Raw genomic sequence first — 23415 nt, 5'->3', positions numbered from 1 at the left:
GAGGAAACCCACCAACATCCCAGAGTTGAAGCTGTTCTGTATGGAGGAATGGGCTCAAATTCCTCCAAGCCGGTGTGCAGGACTGATCAAAAGTTACTGGAAACGTTTAGTTGCAGTTATTGCTGCAAAGGGGGGTCACACCAGATACTGAAAGCAAAGCTTCACATACTTTTGCCACTCACAAATATGTAATATTCAATCATTTTCCTTATTAAATAAATGACCAAGTATAATATTTTTGTCTCATTTGTTTAACTGGTTTCTCTTTATCTACTTTTAGGTCTTGAGTGAAAATCTGATGATGTTTTAGGTCATATTTATGCAAAAATATAGAAAATTCTAAAGGGTTCACAAACTTCAAGCACCACTGTAACTGGGAGTTGTGTTGCTTTTATTTAACAAAAATTTCTGCCAATGGGGTAAGCAAAATTTACTTCTTAAAGTAAGCTAAAAAAAATGTAAATACAAATTTTTTGATAAGTCAATAATTCTTACAATAAGGAAAACAAGATTTAATGTCTTGATATAAATACTTAATAATAATAATAAGTGTTTTGACATTCATTTTTTCGCAGTGATATGTTGTAGATTTAGTGTTAAATGGATAACCTTGCCATTTTTGCCCACCAATCTACACTCAATGACCCATAATGACAAAGTGAAAACGGGATTGTAGACATTTTTTCAAACAAAAACAAACAACTGACACAAGTATTCAGACCCTTCATTTTGGATCAAGTGCATCCCATTCTATTGATCATCATTGAGATGGCTGTTCACCTTGTCTGGACTCCACCTGTGGTCATCTGACTGGACAAAATTAGGAAAGGGCCAACAGGTGAGTAAAAACCAAGCCGTAAGGTCGAAGGAATTACCTGCAGATCTCACAGAGAGGATTGTGTCGAGAAACGGATCTGAGGAAAGGCCACAACATTTCTGAAGCTATGAAGAGCACAGTGGCCTCCATAATTGTCAATGTTAATTTATTTATAGAGCACATTTAAAACAACATCAGTATTGCGGTAGTGCTTTACATTAAAACATACAATACAAATAAATAAAGTACAATAATGACAAAATACAGTTAGCAGCAAGTTAAAGAAAAAGAAAGAAGATGACTAAGATGATGGGCAGCCATCAGGATCAGTGAAGGTCACGGAAAGCCAGAGAATAGAACAGAGTCTTCAGTCTCGTTTTAAACCAATAAAAGGCAACCTTTTTCGAGTTGCGGCGCACTAAGTACAAAAATTTTCTTTCGCGGCACACCTGAGGGATTGCCCATAAATAAAGTCGTGACAACACAATCTATGGACAATCGCCAATAAAAACAGTAGCGTTCGTATTTTCTCGTTCTATATTTGCTCCGCCTTCTTCTGTCCGTACAGTGAGTGAGATCTTCTAACAACGAGACTTTTTAAGTCTCACGAGATGTGTTTTTGACACCGCTGGTGTTGATATTATGATGAATGGTGAACAGCGAAAATTTTAACTTGCATTCAAAATAAATACATTCATTTATTCAACAATCTGATTAACCGTTATCTGTTTTTCCAACATAAAATATATTTTTTAAACATTATCTTTTTAATCAACCAAAAGTTCAAAAACACTAGCAATTTTAAATAGTTTACAAAAGTTTTCACGGCACCCCTAGAAAATTCCATAGCGGCGCACCGGTTGCCCGACAGTGTTTTAAACAGTTGAAGTTGACTCCTTAATGTGATGGGGTCCACAGACGAGATGCAGCAGCGGCCCCCCTTAGTTTTACACTTAGTGCGAGGGACCACAACAGACAACTGACCGGTAGATCAAAGCTCTCCAGATGGCTGGTGATAAATTCACAATTCAGATAAACAGGCTGGAGCAGACCCCCTGTAATGTTATAAAAACTAGCAACAACATTTTAAAGTCAGTTCTGAAACTAACAGGCAGCCAGTGTAAAGAAGCTAATATCGGAGAAACAGAATTAAACTTTCTTGCCCCAACCAAAAAAAAAAAAATGGGCAGCATCATTCTGAACCAACTGCGTATCACGGATTTGCCGATCCCAGAATACGACAAGTTGCGGTAATCGAGACGAGAAAAGATAAAAGCAGGAGCAGCTTTCTCAAGATCCCTAGGAGATAAAAAAAGGTATGAAATTAAAATAAAATGCAAAGCTGGAAAAAGCAACTCTCGACTACAGACTTAATCTGTTTCTTCAAAGAGCGCTTACTGTCGAAAAATGACACCAAGATTACGGACTTGAGGTTTGCAAAAGTCAGCGAAAGAGCTGAGAAGTTCAAAACCAATTAGAGTTTTGGCAGGGGGACCAGCGGTCAGGACTTCCGTTTTATTTTGATCGAGATTGAGAAAATTGTCAGCCATCTAGGATAGATAGATAGATAGATAGATAGATAGATAGATAGATAGATAGATAGATAGATAGATAGATAGATAGATAGATAGATAGATAGATAGATAGATAGTACAAAAAGACAATTGTGCGGCCGATTAAGTTCAGACAACGGGAACATAAACGTGTGTATCATCGGCATAGCAGTGAAATGAAATATTACCTCTCCTGAAAATAGCTCCTATAGGATGATGATATGTAGAAAATAAAATAGGACCCAAAATGGATTCCTGAGGAACACCACATTTAACAGGAGCAGTAGATGAGAAAGAGGAATTGAAAGACAATAATTCTTGAATGGACGCTCCCTACAGCCGACTGACTGGTCAAACGGGAGAAGGGCTTTGGTAAGAGAGGTAACATTTACTTCTATAGCACATTTTCATACAAATGGTGTAACTCAAAGTGCTTTACAAGATAAAATGTATAAAAAAATAGAAATATAAAAATAAAATTAGGTAATACTAAATAACAAAGAATAATGTAAGGTCAGATGGCCGGAAGGACAGAAAAAAAACAAAACAAAACCTCCAGGGGGATGGAGGAAAAAAAAAAAGACAAATAAAATATCTGCGGGGGTTCTGAGGCCACAAGACCACCCAGCCCTTATCTAACATAAATGACCTCAATCAGTCCGCATGGTTTTCAGGCTTCAGGTGGAAGAATTATATGATGATGGTCATGTGAACCTCAGGCCTTCAATCCATCAATGTAAGGAGAGATGACCAAGAACCCAATGGTGGATGAGCTCCTGTGGGAAGATGAGAAACTTCCAGAAGGACAACCACTACTGCAACACTTGATGACAGAGTGGCCATACAGAAGCCTCTACTCAGTAAAAGACACATTGAAGCCCACTTAGTGTTTGTGGAAAGGAACCTAAAGAACTCACAGACTGAGAAACAAGAGTCTCTGGTCTGATGAAATCAAAATCATCATCATGTTTGGAGGAAACCAGGCACTGGTTTCATCATGGTGAGGCATGGTCATGGAAGGATCAAGCTCTGGGGGTGTTCTACCATGACAGGGAATGGGAGATTTGCTGAAGAGAGCAAAGTAGAGAGGTCTGCTCCAGAGTTGCTGGACCTCAGATTGGGCTGAAGGTTCAATGACCCCTAAACACAAAACCCAAGACAACACAGGAGATGCTTAGGGACAACTCTGTGGATGTCTTTGAGTGACCCAGCTACAGCCTGGACTTGAAGCCAATCAGACATCACTGGAAGAACCTGACAATAGCTGTCCATCCACTCTGACCGAGCTTGAGAGGATCTGCAGGGAAGTATGGCAGACAATTCCCAAATCCAGGAGTGTGAAGATTAAAAGCTGGAATTGATGTCAAAGTGGCTTCATCTAAGCACTGAGTAAAGGGTCTGAATACTTGTGCCAATGGGATAGGTGGTTTTTAATTTTTTAACACATTTTCAAAAATGTCTAGACTTCTGTCCTCGTTTGGTCATTTTGGAATATTGAGTGTTGTTTGAAGACATAAAAGGCTTTAAACAAAAGGCTGCAACATAACAAAATGTCAAAAAAAAAATCTAAAGTCTCTCTGAATCCCCCATATGTCCAATACTGTGTGGGCTCTCTGGTGGTCTCACTGGTCACTGATTTAAAATAGGACTTTGGCAGCATTGAGCACTGCAGCCTGTAAGCGCTCAAGTGAGTCCGAGACCAGGACAGAATGGGCAGCAGCTCCATGGTGGGATTGAACCAAACTGACTCAAGAAGGAAAAAAGTCCACCCTAATGATTCCATTCCACTGAGGGCAGAAAGACGTCCCACAAGGGGTAATGAAATGATTCTCTGTGTGCCCCCCAAACATCACCTTCCTCACGGTCAGCAGGTCAATGAGTGGCTACCATGCTTTCTAATTTACTTGCAAAGAAAGAGAATTAACCCACTTTGCCTTTCAGTGCCTAATGTCCACCTTAACCCACTATGCCCTTCGGTGCCCGATGCCCACCTGAGCAGCTCCCGCTCTTTGAGCTCCAGCTGCAGCATCACAGCATTCAGCTCCATGTACAGGTTGTTAGCTCTCTCCAGTTTCCGTTCGTAGTGCTCTCGGATGTCCAACGCGTGCCTAAAAAACAAAACCACAAGATGGTTGGCTTTAGACTGGCATTTGATGACTGGTGCTTTGCATTAGAGTGGCATGCAGCTGATTGGTGTTCTGCTTGAGAGCGGCCAGTGCCCAGGTGCCGGTGCTTTGTTCTCGGTAGCACAGCACTTGACTGAATTTGGGACATGGGCTGAAATAGACAGGGAGGTCATGGGCTCCCACAGGTAGGGGGCGCTATATAACCTGACGACACTGGGCTACTGAGTGGAGTGTTGGGATTGCTGAGCTCAGATGTGTACAGAAGTGGCCAGTTAAATCCAGAAAATGTGGACATCCCAAAAATCAGTTAGAACAAATCAATAACAAAACAACATTTATTTCTATAGCAGGTTTTCATACAAGATGAACAAAGAAAAAATAAAAAATATAAAAATCAGGCAATGCTAATTAACTTATAATAAAGTAAGGTCTGATGACCAGGAGGACAGGAAAAACAAACAAACAAAAAAAAACTCCAGGGGGCCTGAGAAAAAAAAAAAAAAAAAAAAAAAAATTTGCAGGGGCCCCGAGACCACAAGACCACCAAACCCACCCAAGTGGGCATTTTACCTAACATAAATGATCTCGATCAGTCCTCACGGTTTCCAGGCTTCATATGAAAGAATTAGACGATGATGGTCAATAAAACACGTTCTTTAATGCTCAATGATAAAAAGATTGGTTAAATATAATTCACATAATGTAATAATGCAACTAAATGGCTATATTTCATGGATAAAAAAATGAAGAAAACTTCAACAGTGTGGTTTACTCCTTAACAAATTTGACTACCTATGCCATAGCTAACTGGTTAGAAATGGAAGGAGAAGGCACATTAGACCATCTTCAAAGATCATCCATCCATCCATTTGAATCCGAACACAGGGTCACGGGGTTCTGCTGGAGCCAATCCCTGCCAACACAGGGCACAAGGCAAGGAACCAATCCTGGGCAAGGTGTCAACCCACCACAGGACACACACAAACACACCAAGCACACACTAAGGCCAATTTAAAATCACCAATCCACCTAACCTGCATGTTTTTGGACTGTGGGAGGAAACCCACGCGGACACGGGGAGAACATGCAAACTCCACGCAGGGAGGACCCGGGAAGCGAACCCGGGTCTCCTAACTGCGAGGCAGCAGTGCTACCCACTGCGCCACCGTGCCGCCCTCTTCAAAGATCAGAGTAGCAAAAAACAACAACTGGTCTGTCTGGCAAGCATTAAGCATTCACAAGTTGAGGTGCATCTTTTAAGGCTGGTTTGGATTTTTGCCAATTGAGTGGGCTCACAGCAAATGGGGGTCTGTCTGCTATTTAGGCAGGGATCACTTTTTAAAATGGGGATGAATGTGGCACCACACAGTGTAGGGCTGATGTCAAATGTTGTGTACGAGTTGCTTGGAGGGCCTTAGAAGAGAACAGCAGAATTAAGGTAATCATCTGGCCAATTAGTGAATTCACTTGATTGAATCAAATGAATGATGAAATGCTTGAATCCTTCCAGCTCTAAAAACATGACAAACTGTAATTACTCATCCATCCGTCCCTCCATCCATTATATACTGTCTTCTATGTACATGTTTATCTATCTGAATACAGTGCCTTTCATATTGATCTACCTAATATAGTGCCTTTCGTATCAGTCTATCTATTTACTATGCTGCCTTTCATATCCATATTTTTGACACAGTGTCTTTATTTTTATAAAGTACTGACCTATCTATCTATCTTATATGGTGGCTTTCAAATTCATCTATTTATATTATAGTGCTTTGCACATCTTCAGTATCTCTCAAATCCATCAGTCTATGTTATATAGTGTATTTATACTGATCTACCGGCTACCTAATAACTTTCATATCTATGCATCTACAAATCTAAATTTCTACATATCTAATATATGTATCTAGTGCCTTTTATATCTATATATCTACAAATATAGGATACATTGCATTTTATATCAGTTTACCGTCTGTAATGTAATACTTTTCATATCTACGTTTGCTACAAAGCCTTTCATATCTATCTATCTATTTATCTACTATGTAACTCATTTCTTTCTAACTTTCTTACATGCTTTCTCTAGGTCTATACCCCCCCCACCCCTTTCAATTTGCTATACTGTATATTTCCTTGGATTCCTGTATATCTAAATATTTTCCTCTGATGATGACTCCTGATAACAGTTGAAAGCTTAGGAATTATTTAACTATTTTAAAATACATGATTAATTTTCTCCCTTTGTGGGTTTTCGGGTACAAATATGCAAACCATATCACAGACTTTCACTTCCAAAGAGAGACTGTTGAATCTATCTATTATATAGTGCCTTTCACATCCATCTATCTATCTAAGTCTAAGTGCTTTGATATCAATCTACCTGTATGTCTAATACTGTGTCTTTCATATTCATTTCTATTTTTATATATGGTTCTTTTTTATTTATATGTCTTATATAGTGCCTTTCATATCTGACTGTATAAGCATCTATAATATTAGGCTTTATATATCTACAGTATATACCCATACTATCCATCCATCCATTTTCCAACCCACTGAATCCGAACACAGGGTCACGGGGGTCTGCTGGAGCCAATCCCAGCCAACACAGGGCACAAGGCAGGAACCAATCCTGGGCAGGGTGCACTGCCAACCCACCGCAGGACACACACAAACACAACCACACACCAAGCACACACTAGGGGCAATTTAGAATCGCCAATCCACCTAACTGGCATGTCTTTGGACTGTGGGAGGAAACCGGAGCGCCCGGAGGAAACCCACACAGACACGGGGAGAACATGCAAACTCCACGCAGAGAGGACCCGGGAAGCGAACCCGGGTCCCCAGGTCTCCCAACTGCGAGGCAGCAGCGCTACCCACTGAGCCACCGTGCCGCCCTACCCATACTATAGTGCATGTATATCTATCTACCTTTCTTTAATATAGTGTCTATCTATCTAGTATGTAGTGCATTCCATATCCATCTATGATATAGCACCTTTACCATCTATCCACCTATTACATAATATTTTTAGGCCTATCATACAATGCCATTCATTCTTTTCTTCCTTGCTTACTGAGTTTCATATCTAAACATCTACATCTGTCTTTTTTATCCATCTTTCCTATGCAGTGCCTTTCATATTTGTCTTTAAATTTATAATAAAGTGCTTTCACGTCTATATATTGTAAGGCAGTCCAACCCGGCCAAATAGAAGGATGGGGAAAGGCAGCTTCTTTAGAGCACAGCATCCCCCGAACTACTAGATGGCAGCTCCCCTGGAATACAGCAGTGCCCCGGATTCCTACAGGGCACCATGGGCATGAAGTTCTTTATCTCAGCCCTGTTGGGTACCGTGGGTGCTGTGAATATAGAGGAACCACATGGCACGAGGTTTCCGCCTAACCCAGAAGTGCTAGTAGACCACATGGGCGAAAGAGCAGAAGCACATCTGAGATGGCCAATATAAGAGGACTGGACCGACTTTCTCCAGCTTTCTCCCTGGGTACTTTGTTTGACCAATTAAACAAAGATATGCAGGTTAAATTCACAAAAGACTTGTCGTTGTGTGTGTCCTGCAATGGATTCGTGTCCCTCCACAGGGTTTGTTTCCCAGTGATTGCCATTAACTTTGGCCTCCCTCAACTCTAATAAAAATGAGTAAGTATACAGTGTATCCGGAAAGTATTCACAGTGCATCACTTTTTCCACCTTTTGTTATGTTACAGCCTTATTCCAAAATGGATTAAATTCATTTTTTTCCTCAGAATTCTACACACAACACCCCATAATGACAACGTGGAAAAAGTTTACTTGAGGTCTTTGCAAATTTATTAAAAATAAAAAAATTGAGAAAGCACATGTACATAAGTATTCACAGCCTTTGCCATGAAGCTCAAAATTGAGCTCAGGTGCCTCCTGTTTCCCCTGATCATCCTTGAGATGTTTCTGCAGCTTCATTGGAGTCCACCTGTGGTAAATTCAGTTGACTGGACATGATTTGGAAAGGCACACACCTGTCTATATAAGGTCCCACAGTTGACAGTTCATGTCAGAGCACAAACCAAGCATGAAGTCAAAGGAATTGTCTGTAGACCTCCGAGACAGGATTGTCTCAAGGCACAAATCTGGGGAAGGTTACAGAAACATTTCTGCCGTTTTGAATGAGCACAGTGGCCTCCATCATCCCTAAGTGGAAGAAGTTCGAAACCACCAGGACTCTTCCTGGAGCTGGCCGGCCATCTAAACTGAGCAATCGGGAGAGAAGGGCCTTAGTCAGGGAGGTGACCAAGAACCTGATGGTGACTCTGTCAGAGCTCCAGAGGTCCTCTGTGGAGAGAGGAGAACCTTCCAGAAGGACAACCATCTCTGCAGCAATCCACCAATCAGGCCTGTATGGTAGAGTGGCCAGACGGAAGCCACTCCTTAGTAAAAGGCACATGGCAGCCCGCCTGGAGTTTGCCAAAAGGCACCTGAAGGACTCTCAGACCACGAGAAAGTTCAATCTTCTCATCAGACCAGAGAATTTTCTATTTGGTGTGAATGCCAGGCGTCACGTTTGGAGGAAACCAGGCACCGCTCATCACCAGGCCAATACCATCCCTACAGTGAAGCATGGTGGTGGTAGCATCATGCTGTGGGGATGTTTTTCAGTGGCAGGGACTGAGAGACTAGTCAGGATAAAGGGAAAGATGACTGCAGCAATGTACAGAGACATCCTGGATGAAAACCTGCTCCAGAGCGCTCTTGACCTCAGACTGGGGCGACGGTTCATCTTTCAGCAGGACAACGACCCTAAGCACACAGCCAAGATATCAAAGGAGTGGCTTCAGGACAACTCTGTGAATGTTCTTGAGTGGCCCAGCCAGAGCCCAGACTTGAATCTGATTGAACATCTCTGGAGAGATCTTAAAATGGCTGCGCACCGACGCTTCCCATCCAACCTGATGGAGCTTGAGAGCTGCTGCAAAGAGGAATGGGCGAAACTGGTCAAGGATAGGTGTGCCAAGCTTGTGGCATCATATTCAAAAAGACTTCAGGCTGTAATAGCTGCCAAAGGTGCATCGACAAAGTATTGAGCAAAGGCTGTGAATACTTATGGACATGGGATTTCTCAGTTTTTTTATTATTAATAAATTTGCAAAAATCTCAAGTAAACTTTTTTCACGTTGTCATTATGGGGTGTTGTGTGTAGAATTCTGAGGAAAAAAAAAATTTTAATCCATTTTGGAATAAGGCTGTAACATAACAAAATGTGGAAAAAGTGATGCGCTGTGAATACTTTCCAGATGCACTGTATTGTTATTTCCAAAACTTTTCATCTTTTGGCTGCTCCCGTTAGGGGTTGCCACAGCGGATCATCTTTATCCATCTCTTCTGTCCTCTCCATCTTGTTCCGTTACACCCATCACCTGCATGTCCTCTCTCACCACATCCATAAACCTTCTCTTAGGCCTTCCTCTGTTCCTCTTCCCTGGTAGCTCTTCTCTCATTGTAATTGGCATCTCTCCTCTGCAATGCAATCTCGTCTTTCTGACTTTGTCTCCCAACTTGAGCTGACCCTCTAATGTACTCATTTCTAATCCTGTCCATCCTTGTCACACTCAATGCAAAATTTAGCATCTTTAACTCTGCCACCTGCAGCTCTGTCTCCTGTTTTCTGGTCAGTGCCACCGTCATCAGTCCATATAATAATAATAATAATGTATTTTATTTATAGGGAACTTTACATTAGCAGTAAATCTCATAACATAGCTGGTTTCACTACTGTCCTGTAGACCTCCTCTTTCACTCTTGCTGATACCCGTCTGTCACAAATCACTCCTGACACTCTTCTCCACCCATTCCACCCTGCCTGCACTCTATTTTTCACCTCTCTTCCACAATCCCCATTACTCTGTACTGTTGATCCCAAGTATTTAAACTCATCCACCTTCTCCAACTCTACTCCTTGCATCCTCACCATTCCACTGACCTCCTTCTCATTCACACACGTGTATTCTGTAATACATTTTATTTATATATCGCCTTTCCCATGCTCAAGGCACTTACAGAATATAATATCGTGTCTGCCCAAATTTATTTTCCAAAAATGAATGAATGAATAGATCTATGCAATGACTGAATGAACCACTAGGTGGTACACGATGGATTAGAGATTTTCCGTTCCATCCGTCCATTTTCCAAATCTCCTTGTGGAGCCACAGCCATGAGCAGGACACACGGACTCATACTGGGCAGGTGGGAAGTTACCAGTTGACACCGTGGGGATGCGGACTGAAAATGTATTACCCAGAGACAAGCCATAATGCGCGGAAAGTGTACCAAATATACGGACACGCTCACCATCGGGTGAATTGAACGCTAGTCTTTAAGGCTATGAAGCCGCAGCTGAAGCCAGAGGGCTACTATCCTATACATTTCTTAATTTTATTTTGCTGTTGGTGGTTCTATCCACAGTGCTAAAAGACCATTTACTATATGTCGTTTCTATGCAAAGTAAATCAAAAGAAACAATCAATCGTCTTGATAAATTTGCCGCACACTTACCTGAGCTCCTCACGGCGGCGATTAATCAACTCCTCATCCAGACGGTGGAGACACGTCCCTTCGGATTTGATCTTTTCGAAGTGCTGCTTCACCTCTTCTCGCCATTCGGCCTGCAGGGGGCAGAGTGATACAGACAGTCGAGCTCTTAATTAGCTGCGTCATAAATAATTCATTAATCAGTAAGTGACAGACTGACAGACAAGGAGGGGGCCACTTGATTGGTCACTTGGAATGAGAGCAGTTGTAGCCCCTCTTCTCAGGGCCGGATTTATATGAAAAGAGGCCCTAGGCTATTCCACTTATGAGGCCCTTTCACCTTCCATTTTTAAGTTTGTAAATTACATGAGAGATAATAAAATACGTAATACGCGTTGATCTTAACCAATACATTTTTATGTTTGTTTATTAGTCATATGCGTAGAATTTCTCCTTATTTTCGGTTCAATGTTTTAGTGTTCACTGTTTTTAGAATAGTGTAATTTTAACTTTGCTAACAATTTGAATGTAGGCCCCTCTTGATCTTGAGGCCCTAGGCTGAAGCCTAGTTAGCCTATAGGAAAATCCGGCCCTGCCTCTTCTCCTCAGCCAGTTTGATTTATATAGCGCCTATTCTGACAGGGTGGGCTTGGACTAACAAGCAAATGAGAGTGAAAGCAGGTATTATGACATCAGACGAGCGCAGGTTATTCATTTCTGACCCCCATCAACGCGATCGATGCCTTCTGTCTGCACCCTCCCACGAGACTCAGCTGCTCTAGTTTGACCCGAGCAAGATAAAAGCCGACAACGCTAACGTACCTGGGACTTGAAGTAGGTCTCCTGTGGGGTGGACAGCACGTCTGCAGAGGCGATGTCCAGGTGCAGTAGGATCTGCCGGAATGAGGGTCTGTTTCTCGGTTTGCAGTTCCTGCAGGAAAGGGGTTAAGAGTCCCGACTAAAAATTCTGTCCACAAAGACAATCCTGCGGGCGATACTCAACTCACCACCAGGTGGAGCCATTGTAATCCTGCCACTCACCAGCACTGCCGCAGGAGGATTTTAAAGCCGTCGGGGCAGCTCTCAGGGATGGGCAGCTGTAAGCTGTTGTTTCCAACACCCCAGATGATGGCTGACGAGTCGACGTCTTTGTACGGGATCTCTCCTGTCAGCATCTCCCACAAGACAACCCCAAAGGACCTGCAGGAGAGAGAAAGTGAGAGTAGACGATCAGGGCGAGTCTTTGAGAGCAAGGCCGGATCTAGACCCATCACGGGCCCGAGGGTGTCGAAACGCAAACGTCCCCATAAGGCACATGCGTAAACCAACACGTATGAAAATAATAAATCAGCTACAGGCATTGAAATAGAAATAGAAAAAAAAAACTTTGTATGTGAGCGACTTCGGCTTCCGTACAGTAAATGTAACAAACGAATGTCTGAGCGCAACATCACATACGCAGGGTGGGCTGGCATTGAGCCTCCAAAAGCCTGGCTGATCTTTCTCCCTGAGGGCATCCATATCTCGGATACGCTACCGCGCTTTAAAATATCTGTACAAATACTGCAGACAGAAAACAAAGATATACAGGCAGATATGAGAGGCACATTTTACATAAAGTATACGAAATTCCATATATGAGAGATAGATATGAAAGGCACTATATATTAAAGTGATAGAAAATGTGAACAGAACTATATGAAAGATAGATCAGCACATAGACAGAAAGGTGCTATATAAAAGATTGATACATAGTGAGAGCATTTTTTTCTATGTATCTATCATATAGTGCCTTTTACACCTGTCTGTCATACAGAGCTGTTCACATTTTTATATGAGACAGATAGGTGTGAAAGGCACCATGTCATAGATTAATATAGTGTCTTTAACATTGATGTAAGATACATAGACAGAAAAATGTTAATGTTCTATGATAATGTAGATATCAAAGGTAATATATAATTTGATAGATTCAGTATCCTTGAAAAGACTATACTGTATACTAGTTAGGTAGAGGTAGATATGCCACAGATAGATCTGAAAGGCACTGTCCTGTTTATTAGAAATAGACAGATGTGAAAGGCACAGTATGACTGGTAGATAGAAATGAATGGCACTATATACTAGATAGGTAAATGTGAAAAGTAGTACATTATAAAGTACTACTATGTACTAATGTATTATTATAACATATAATTATAGATAGATAGAAAGGCACTATATTAGACAGAGATGTGAAAGGCACTATATAATAGATATATAGATAGATCGATCTAACAGATGATGTGAAAGGCAATATCGATAGATAGATAGATAGATAGATAGATGTGAAAGGCACTATATACTAAACAGATAGATCTGACGGATGATGTGAAAGGCACTATATGGTTGATAGACAAAAGTGAATGGCACTGTATACTAGCCAGGTAGATGTGAAAGTTATTTCTTCATAGGTGGATAGAAAGGCATTATATTACATGGAGAGATCACTATATAGATGTGAAAGGCACTATACATATACTACACAGACAGATAGATCTGGAAAGTTCAATACTGGTTATTAGATAGAGAAGTAGTTGTGATGGGCACTGCATGCTAGATAGACAGATATGAAAGGCACTATATACAGGATAGATAGAATGTTGTTAAAGGGGTATAATAGATAGTTAGACACAGACACTGAATATTGCATTCGTGAATGTATTATTTTCATAGATATCTCTTGGGTGGCACAGTGGGTAGCTTCATGTCTTGTGCCATGTAACATCTGCATGTTCTCCTTTTGTCCCTCCCTTTCATCCCCACAGATATGTAAGTTAAATAAATTGCTAATTCCAGATGGGATGGATTCCGGTGTGTTCATGAGTGGGTCGCTTCCAGGGTTGGTTTCTGCCTTGCACCCAATAAAAGGCTCTATCTTCCCCACGACCCATATTTGATTAAAGGAGTTCTGAGAATGGGTGGCACGGTAGCGCAGTGGTAGCGCTGTTGCCTCGCTTCCCAGGTCCACCCTGCGTGGAGTTTGCATGTTCTCCCCGTGTCTGCGTGGGTTTCCTCCGGGCGCTCCGGTTTCCTCCCACAGTCCAAAGACGTGCAGGTTAGGTGGATTGGTGATTCTCAATTGGCCCTAGTGTGTGCTTGGTGTGTTTGTGTGTGTCCTGTGGTGGGTTGGCACCCTGCCCGGGATTGGTTCCTGCCTTGTGCCCTGTGTTGCCTGGGATTGGCTTCAGCAGACCCCCGTGACCCTGTGTTTGGATTCAGCGGGTTGGAAAATGGATGGATGGATGGAGTTCTGAGAATGCTACATCATTTACAGATCTCTCTTAATTTTGTAGCAGTGTACACATTTGGCAGGGTGTTGTTTTTTTTTTTACTGATTAATAATTTCTATCTTTGCATGAGCTCCTAGCCTTAAATATTGCAAGAGTGCAACATAAAATCAAACTGAAATGACTGCTTCACCAAAGTAAACGGGTCCCTTCTTCACTGGACTCCAGCCGCTCAGACGCCATGCCTTTTATTTACCGTTTTACAAATGTGCCGCTAATCCAAGCTTCTGCGTTTTTCCCCATAGGGCAGTAACTGGATATCCCTTTTTTTTATTTTGTTTTGTTTTTCTCTTGCTGGTCCATTCAAACGTCTCTCTCTCTCTCTCTTTCTCTATGTTGCTCTCCACTAGTGACGCACTTCATCACGGGTGCCTCCCGAGCGGCCACAGTGTCTTCCGTCCGCGTGCTTTAAAACTCATCCCTTCCTGCATTGTACCCAGCCGGGAAGCTTTTATCACATCTGCCCACTTGGTGGCAGCAGGATGACCTTTCCTGGCCGAGCAGGCCTCCTCAGCGCCTGTGACACCATCTGCCACCCTGTCGGATCTCCATGGCAACCTGTTAATTACCTGCCTGTGAGGCGTCAGGCGAGCTGCGCACAATCAGAGTAATAAGTGGTTCCAGCTCGGGGCAGGCTTGGCCCGCCTTGCTGTGACAGGCTGCATTAGGGAATACAAGACCTGCTGACTAATTAGTGCGCCGCGTTCATTAGGCTGCCGGGAAGAGCCGGGATCGGGGGCGCTGACTCAGCTGCCAGCCTGCTGTGGGAGGGCTCTCAGTAGACATTGGGGGCAGATCTGCACCTCCTGTCCCTGCTTATTCAAACTATATATAAAAATAATAATAATAATATGGGTGACATTACGAACCTTTGTAATCCCCGATGCTTATGCAATGAATGAATCAATGAGAGCTGGCATTTTATATAGCACCTTTCACACAGCGCTTTGAGAAGGTCAATTCAAAGCATTAATAGAATTCAAAAGAAACTAACAATGTGAAGAATGAACGGCAGATAATGAAAGGCAGCCCATCCCCCGCACGCATGAACATAAGAAAAGTGCAGAAATGACGTAAGACGAGGAGGGCGTTGGCTTCGCTCGCCTCACTAATGTCTGACCTGTCACAACTGTGGCTGCTCCTCGTTCAGCCTCCCACTCTGCTGATGTTAAATGCAAGCTTCATGCTTTAAACTACAAATACAGAAAGCTGACGGCTTTCAACGGGTCTTTGACAATAGGGAATGACTGTGTTAGGTCCCCGTGATTTGTTACAGCTAGAAGAGAGGACTTCTCTTACCACTGAGACATCGGCGAAATTTTCAGTGTCGACGTCAGACTCGGGAATTGTTTTCCAGTTCCGATCATCTCATTTTACTAATTAAACCTAAACATGTTTGTTTAGACCTTGAATACCATAACTGGTGTCAATCCGTTAGGTGATGATGGTGGGCACTGTCATCTAAACTGCTCAAAAAAATTAAAGGAACAATTTGAAAACACGTCAGATCTCAATGGAGAAAAGAATCCTGCTGGCTATCCCTACTGCTATGGACTGATATGGTGATGTGTCAAGAACAAAAGGATGCCACAGCGTTTGATGGAAATGAAAATAATCAACCTACAGAGGGCTGAAATCAAAGACACCCCAAAAATCAAAGTAAAAATGATGCGGCAGGCTAGTCCATTTTGCCAAAATTTCATTGCAGCAACTCCAAATTGTACTCAGTAGTTTGTATGGCCCCCCACGTGCTTGTATGCATGCCTAACAATGTCCTAATGAGACGACGGATGGTGTCCTGGGGGATCTCCTCCCAGATCTGGACCAGGGCATCACTGAGCTCCTGGACAGTCTGAGGCGTCAGATGGACTGAAACATAATGTCCCACCCAGTAGTGTTTTATTCGATTGAAGTCAGGGGAAGAGCATGGGGGTCAGTCAATGGTATCAATTCCTTCATCCTCTCGCCACATGAAGCCGGGCATTGTCGTGCACCAGAAGGAACCCAGGAGCCACTGCACCAGCATAGGGTCTGACAATGGGTCCGAGGATTTCATCCTGATACCTAATGTCAGTCAAGGCGCCATTGTCTAGCCTGTAGAGGTTTGTATGTCCCTTCATGGATATGCCTCCCCAGACCATCACTGCCCCACCACCAAACCGGTCATGCTGAACGATGTTACAGGCAGTATAACATTCTCCACGGCTTCTCCAGACCCTTTCATGTCTGTCACATGTCACCCTGAGGTGAACCTGCTCTCATCTGTGAAAAGCACAGGGTGCCAGTGGTGGACTTGCAAATTCTGGTATTCTATGGCAAATGCCAATCAAGCTCCACGGTGCTGGGTGGGCAGTGAGCACAGGGCCCACTAGAGGACATCAGGCCCTCGGGCCACCCTCATGAAGTCTGTTTCTGATTGTTTGGTCAGAGACATTCACACCAGTGGCCTGTCTGCTGGAGGTCATTTTGTAGGATCTGCCAGTGCTCATCCTGTTCCTCCTTGTCCAAAGGAGCAGATACCAGTGGGTCCTACTGATGGGTTAAGGACCTTCTACCTGTTAAGGCCCTGTCCAGCTCTTCTAGAGTAATTGCCTGTCTCCTGGAATCTCCCCCATGCCCTTGAGGCTGTGCTGGGAGACACAGCAAACCTTCTGGCAATGGCATGTATTGATGTGCCTGCCATCCTGGAGAAGATGGACTACCTGTGCCAGTTCTGCAGGGTCCTGGTATGGCCTCTTGCTACCAGTAGTGACATTGACCGTAGCCAAATGCAAAATGAGTGACAAAACAGATGAAGAGGGAAAAATGTCTGTAGCCTCCCTCCACCTGTTAAACCATTCATTCCTGTTTTGGGGGTCTTCTCATTGTTGCCCCTTTAGTGCACCTCTTGTTTAATTTCATTAACACCAAAGAGGCTGAAACTGATGAATAAGCCCCTCTGCTACTTAACTGACCAGATCAACAGCCCAGATGTTTCATTGACTTGATGCTATACTCTCAGTAAAAAGTGTTCCTTTAATTTTTTGAACAGTTTATTATAAATTAAGGGGGGACAGACACCAAGGGGGACCTCTCCATCCGGTCATCGGACTATGATGATAATGAGTGGCACCAAGGGGCACACGCTCCTTAAAGTCTGTGTTATATGGACAAAGGGGTGACATTTGTGCCATTGTAGGGGAGCACACCCCACACCCATGTCATCAAAGTTTAATAATACTGACCACCCACTATGGACAATAAGGGGGTGACATCCGTTAGCCCCACCAAGAGCTCCAAATGGGCTTTGACTGGCGTCGTCAATCACACTTATAGTATCTTGTTAATGGATGCTCTTGTTAAAGGACACTCCTTCAGTAGGTATAGTTGATAGGCTCCTGTTAATGTCAGATTTTCTGAGCGACTGTGATGGGTAACTGTGAACATGGACATCACCTCCATAAGGTATTCATACCCTTCACCTTTTTTACATTTTTTGTTACATTGCAGCCTTGTACTAAAATCATTTAAATTCATTTTTTTCTCTCATCAAGCAACACTCAAGATCCCAGAATAACAAAATTAAAAGAGGATTTTAGAAATTTCGGCATTGCTCTTTTGGAACTGATGGTCCCCATGGGAGGATCAACTGGAGGAGGCCCAAGTAGAAGGATCTTGTGCTAGACTGGTCTAAACAGGGCCGAAAGGTAAGGTGTATGCCCATCAAGATTGGTTGCAGGGGGCTGAGCAGGGCAATCCCTCTGTAGAGCTTTCAGCACACTTGGCATCTCTGGGGAGAGGATTAGAAGAGCCATCAAGAACATCACAGAGGACATTGAGATGTCTCTGGATCAGGAGAGGTGGACAATGGCGAGAAGCAAGTGACACCTGAGCACAAGCCATGTGGCCTAATCAACCATGGTTGGGTCACTTGGGTGAAGAGTCTGTTGTTGAAAGACCCGAAACACCCACCGACTCCAGGTACCATCACTAATGGTGTTCTCAGAAGTACAGCAGACCCCTGCGAAGACGCGGTTCAGAGTTTGCGGCCTTAGTCATTCGCGGATTTGTCCTTAGAACCTATCTAATAATTGTTAGTGGAAGCCGCAAATATCTACCGCAATTTTTATGGCTTTTTTCATGGCAATACTGTACTGCAGAGAGAACAGGAAGCAACTGTAGTGGAGAACGCAGCTAGGGATGGTGAAAGTAGCCAATAGAATTTGAAACTGCAACTCCCAGCAGTCCCTGCAGTGGCTCCGATTGGTCTTCTGCTGAGGCTGCTGAGGCTGCTGAGGCTGTTGGGGTCAAAGGATGTCAGCGTGGCTTTTAAGAAGGGGGCCGGTGACCAAAAGCAAAAACAAAGTTTTTGTAATTTGTGTTTCAAGTTTCTGTCTGTCTGCCTTCTGATGGGTTACCTGTACTTAATCGTTTTGTCCTGGATTGTTTTGTGCATCTAGATTGTCTGGCGTCTGCCGGTGTACACGAGGACTGTAAGTGGATTCATGGCCATCCTGCAAAGAAAGGAACGCTCCTGAACCCATCCACCCGTCTTCACCATTTCAGGAACTAGCAGTAGGACTATCTTTACATTCTCATTCTACAAGCGGATCTCTGGACTATCTATTTTCATCATTACATTTCATCCATTGCCGTTGTTCACAAGTGTTTTTCATGATTTACTGTGTGTGTTTTTGTTGTGCTTGTTGCTGCTCTCATTGTGTAATAGCAGACATTTCTGAAATTGTTGATTTTCTCTTTTCTAAGAGCGCTGATAAAATGTTTTGTGGACCTGAGCAGATCAACATTCCTGAGACCTTCATCTTTCTTTATGTTCAGATATTGTGTGATGGACACAGTTTGCTGGTCATGTTTTGGTTCATTTTGTATCTCATTATTGTTTGGCTGCTAATTAAGGAACAAGAAACAATGAAGGGGTCTGAGTCTTCAAGAGCAAATCAAATACAATTAATTAAAAAAAGTTAATCAGCAGCAAAAACAGGTCACTAATTAAGAAAAGGGCTCAAATGAAAACCTGCAGCCACTGGTGCTATCCAGGACCACAGTTGGGGACCCCTAATTTAGAGGAAACCAATCACCACCCATCACCTGTGTAATACCACTCCAGCATTGAAGTATGGCAGTGGCAGCATTAAGGACTGAGAGACTAGTCAGACTTGAAGGAAATCTGCACTGAAAAAACCTACAGAGATATCCTTAATGATAACCTGCTCAGAGCACGCCAGACCTCAGACTGGGTCGAAAGTACACCTTCCAACACTTCCAACAGGACAATGACCCTAAGGACAAAGCAAAGAAAGTACAGGATTGGCTGAGAGACAACTCCGGGTATGTCCTCAAGTGGCCCAGCCTGAGCCTGCACTTGAATCAGATCGAACATCTCTGTGGAGACCTGTCTACTGATGGTCTCCATCCAACCTGGCCAAGCATGAAAGGATCTGCAGAGAAGCATGACAAATAATCCCCAAATTCAGGTATTGCTTCAATTCCAAGAAGACTGTAGGCTGCAAAAGCTCTGAATACTTTCGTCGATGTGATATTTCAGTTTATAATTTTTAAGTAATTTGCTGAAATTCCTAAAATCCTGTTTTTGATTTGTCAGTCTGAGGTAGTCAGTGTTGCTTAATGAGGGAAAAAAAGTATTTAAATAATTTTAGCACAAGGCTGCAACACAACAAAATGTGTAAAAACAGAAGGGGCCTGAGGACCTTCTGAATCCACTGTATATTAAAATTCATTATACAATACAGGCTAATTTTCATTTGTTAAAAAAGAAATAAAAAAATATAATATTGAAGTTTTGAAATAGGATGGACCAATGAGCAACATAGGTGGGCATAGGCCTACACAGGTCTAATACTGGCACCAAGCCTGCTCTGCTTAAAGGAACCATTGACTTAAATTTCAAACTTTTTGTTTTGTTCTTAACACATAGACTACCAATACTTCAAATTTAAGACGTATGCACATGTGGCTCATGTATACTTTTTTTGGTTTGACTGCTCCTATTAATTTTGTAAGAAATGCAAATCCAGTATGACAGTGTCCAGATATCTACCCTAAATATGCTTTCCATGTGCAAAAAGTAATAAACAAAACTTGTCAGACAGAAGCCTCCTATTAGACAATCATCAACACCACCATTAAAACAACTGTAATGGGGAGAGGTCATTAAGCCCCCTAAGCTTGTTCATCCCTATTCACCTCGTCCATAATAACATCAAGTAGAGATCTGAAGGTTCCTAAAGTTCTGCTTCCATCACACTACTTGGTATTTATTCCATGTGATTGAGGCTCAATTACTTTAAGAAAAACTTTCTAACATTTGTGCCGTGAGAAGTCAAGCACAATGACACCTTTTATTGGCGAACTAGAAAGATTACAATACAGTAATCCCTCCTCCATCGCGGGGGTTGCGTTCCAGAGCCACCAGCGAAATAAGAAAATCCGCGAAGTAGAAACCATATGTTTATATGGTTATTTTTATATTGTCATGCTTGGGTCACAGATTTGCGCAGAAACACAGGAGGTTGTAGAGAGACAGGAACGTTATTCAAACACTGCAAACAAACATTTGTCTCTTTTTCAAAAGTTTAAACTGTGCTCCATGACAAGACAGAGATGACAGTTCTGTCTCACAATTAAAAGAATGCAAACATATCTTCCTCTTCAAAGGAGTGCGTGTAGGGAGCACAGAATGTCACATAGATAGAGAAAACAATCTCTAGCAAACAAATCAATAGGGCTGTTTGGCTTTTAAGTATGCGAAGCACCGCGGCACAAAGCTGTTGAAGGCGGCAGCTCACACCCCCTCTGTCAGGAGCAGGGAGAGAGAGATAGAGAGAGATAGAGAGAGAGACAGAGTTTGTTTTTTAGTCAAAAATCAATACGTGCCCTTCGAGCTTTTAAGTATGCGAAGCACCTTGCAGCATGTCGTTTCAGGAAGCAGCTGCACAAAAGATAGCAACGTGAAGATAATCTTTCAGCATTTTTAGACGAGCGTCCATATTGTCTAGGTGTGAGAACAGCCCCCCTGCTCAATCCCCATACGTCAGGATCAGAGAAAGTCAGCGCAAGAGAGAGAGAAGAGTAAGCAAAGAGTAAGCAATCTAGCTTCTCAGCCATCTGCCAATAGCGTCCCTTGTATGAAATCAACTGGGCAAACCAACTGAGGAAGCATGTACCAGAAATTAAAAGACCCATTGTCCGCAGACATTCGCGAACCAGCAAAAAATCCGCGATATATATTTAAATATGCTTACATATAAAATCCGCGATGGAGTGAAGCCGCGAAAGGCAAAGCACGATATAGCGAGGGATCACTGTATACAGGCTTTCAGGGCAACTCAGGCCCCTTCTTCGGTCAAGGTGAAATACAGAAACTGGAGTTTGCTCTGTTTATATGGGCACCGGGAAAGATACAACATTGGAAAACCTTTAAGTGAGACATCTTAGATGTAAATTAATAGAACTCTCCAGGTTAAGATTCATTAAGCAAGAGTGGAGAACAATGTATGATCAAGATCTTTGGATAAGATAACTGTCCAACAAGTCTTTTGAAGTTTCTGATGAGTTTTTCAATGCAACGTGGGTCTGTAGTCAGGTTGTCTGTGTCAGTCCGAGAGATGCAAACAATCCTCATATCTGGCCATAAGACTCATGTCTCTATTAACACCATATTGTAATTTGTTAAATTTTAGCATGAGTTTTGACTTCCCATTCTTTTCTCTCTTGCTGTATTTTGAATTTTCCCTGTGAATTTAAAGTCCCTCTCACAGTGTCCATGGCTGTTGAAGTGGGCTGCTACAGGAACATCTGTGTTGCCGTTCTTGATGTGGAACCTGTGTACATTCATTCTTTGGCAGAGTGTTTGTCCAGTTTCTCTCACATAGAGTGCAGTGTCGAGACGGTAGACCACATTAGATGATCTGCAGGAAAATGATCCCTTTATGCAATGTTCTAGTCGTCAGTGTGGTATAATTACACGGTCTGTATTATAAATGTGAGCACATGTTTTACATCTTTTCTTTAGGCAGGGAAACATTTGTGTGAAATCTGTCCTTGGCAAGTTTCCAAATGCGTCACAATGTTCTTTTTAAAAGAATTTATTTTAAATTAACAACTGTGACACCTGTGAATTTTTCAGCTTGTGATGGCAAGGAAGAAAAGTACAAAATGAAAAATTGTAGCTGCTACTTCTAGCTCTGCTGTATCTGTAAGTAGAAACCTAGAGAAATGGGAATGGAGCCAGGACTGGTAGGAAGTGGTGCTTTGACAATTTCAGAATTTTAAGGGGGACATTCGATTACTTATGTCAATGTCTATTCGCAGGACTCTCTCCGTAAAATAAATGAATGCAGTGCACCATTTCCTTGAGAAAACACGTTGCTATTGTGGTGTACTGGCTGGTGACAGTCACCCCAAATGTTTATTAGGTCCACCATCTTGCTTATTATTTTTTTTTCATTGGCATGCTAGAGTACTGTCATCCATTTTGATTTTCAAGGCAGGGATATGACCGAGGTAGCATACATATTGACAAAAAAATGAGTTGGGAAGAGTGAATTTCTGGACAATTAAAATTTGTTGTGTACCCCATCCCTGGGTGTTTGACTAAGTCCGGTGCAGCCTCACCATCAGAACCCTGCTATCGTAGTAATAGCTACACTTGAATAAAAAAAAAAAAAAAAAACATTTCGGGGTTCAGTAATCAACACTCATCCTTGTTTAACCCACTCACCACATACCCCACTCAGTGAACGCACTACATACACCACCACAATGGATTTGACATTAAGCAACTAAGATGTGATTGAAGTGTAGACTGTCCGCTTTAATTTAAGGGGTTTACCAAAACTATTGTATGAGCAGTTTAGGAATGACAGCCATTTTTACACATGGTCCCCCCATTTCCAGGTGCTCAAAAGTATTTGGACATTTCACTGACACGCTGTTCCATAGCCAGATGAGATCATGTCCCTCATTATTTCATTAACTATTAAATGCGTAGAAATTCTGGAGTTGATTCCAAGTGTTTCATTTGCATTTGGAAGCT

The 23415-nt window shown here is 42.5% G+C and overlaps 1 protein-coding gene across 2 annotated transcripts in view; it reads right to left on the bottom strand.

Annotated features, from left to right (window-relative positions):
* Positions 1–23415, bottom strand: part of map3k12 (mitogen-activated protein kinase kinase kinase 12) — a 215929-nt gene that overhangs the window by 18767 nt on the left and 173747 nt on the right. For both annotated transcript variants that reach the window (XM_028798492.2, XM_051924338.1), the window contains exons 6-9: positions 12073–12231; positions 11854–11962; positions 11056–11165; positions 4362–4478 (exon numbers count right to left, since the gene is read on the bottom strand). In XM_028798492.2, coding sequence (XP_028654325.2) covers positions 4362–4478; positions 11056–11165; positions 11854–11962; positions 12073–12231 — 495 coding nt within the window. The remainder of the gene's footprint in view (positions 1–4361; positions 4479–11055; positions 11166–11853; positions 11963–12072; positions 12232–23415) is intronic.

This window comes from Erpetoichthys calabaricus, chromosome 3, assembly GCF_900747795.2.
Source record: "Erpetoichthys calabaricus chromosome 3, fErpCal1.3, whole genome shotgun sequence".
Lineage (NCBI taxonomy): Eukaryota > Metazoa > Chordata > Cladistia > Polypteriformes > Polypteridae > Erpetoichthys > Erpetoichthys calabaricus.
Note: the sequence above shows the minus strand (reverse complement) of the source record. Positions and strands in the feature narration are given on the sequence as shown.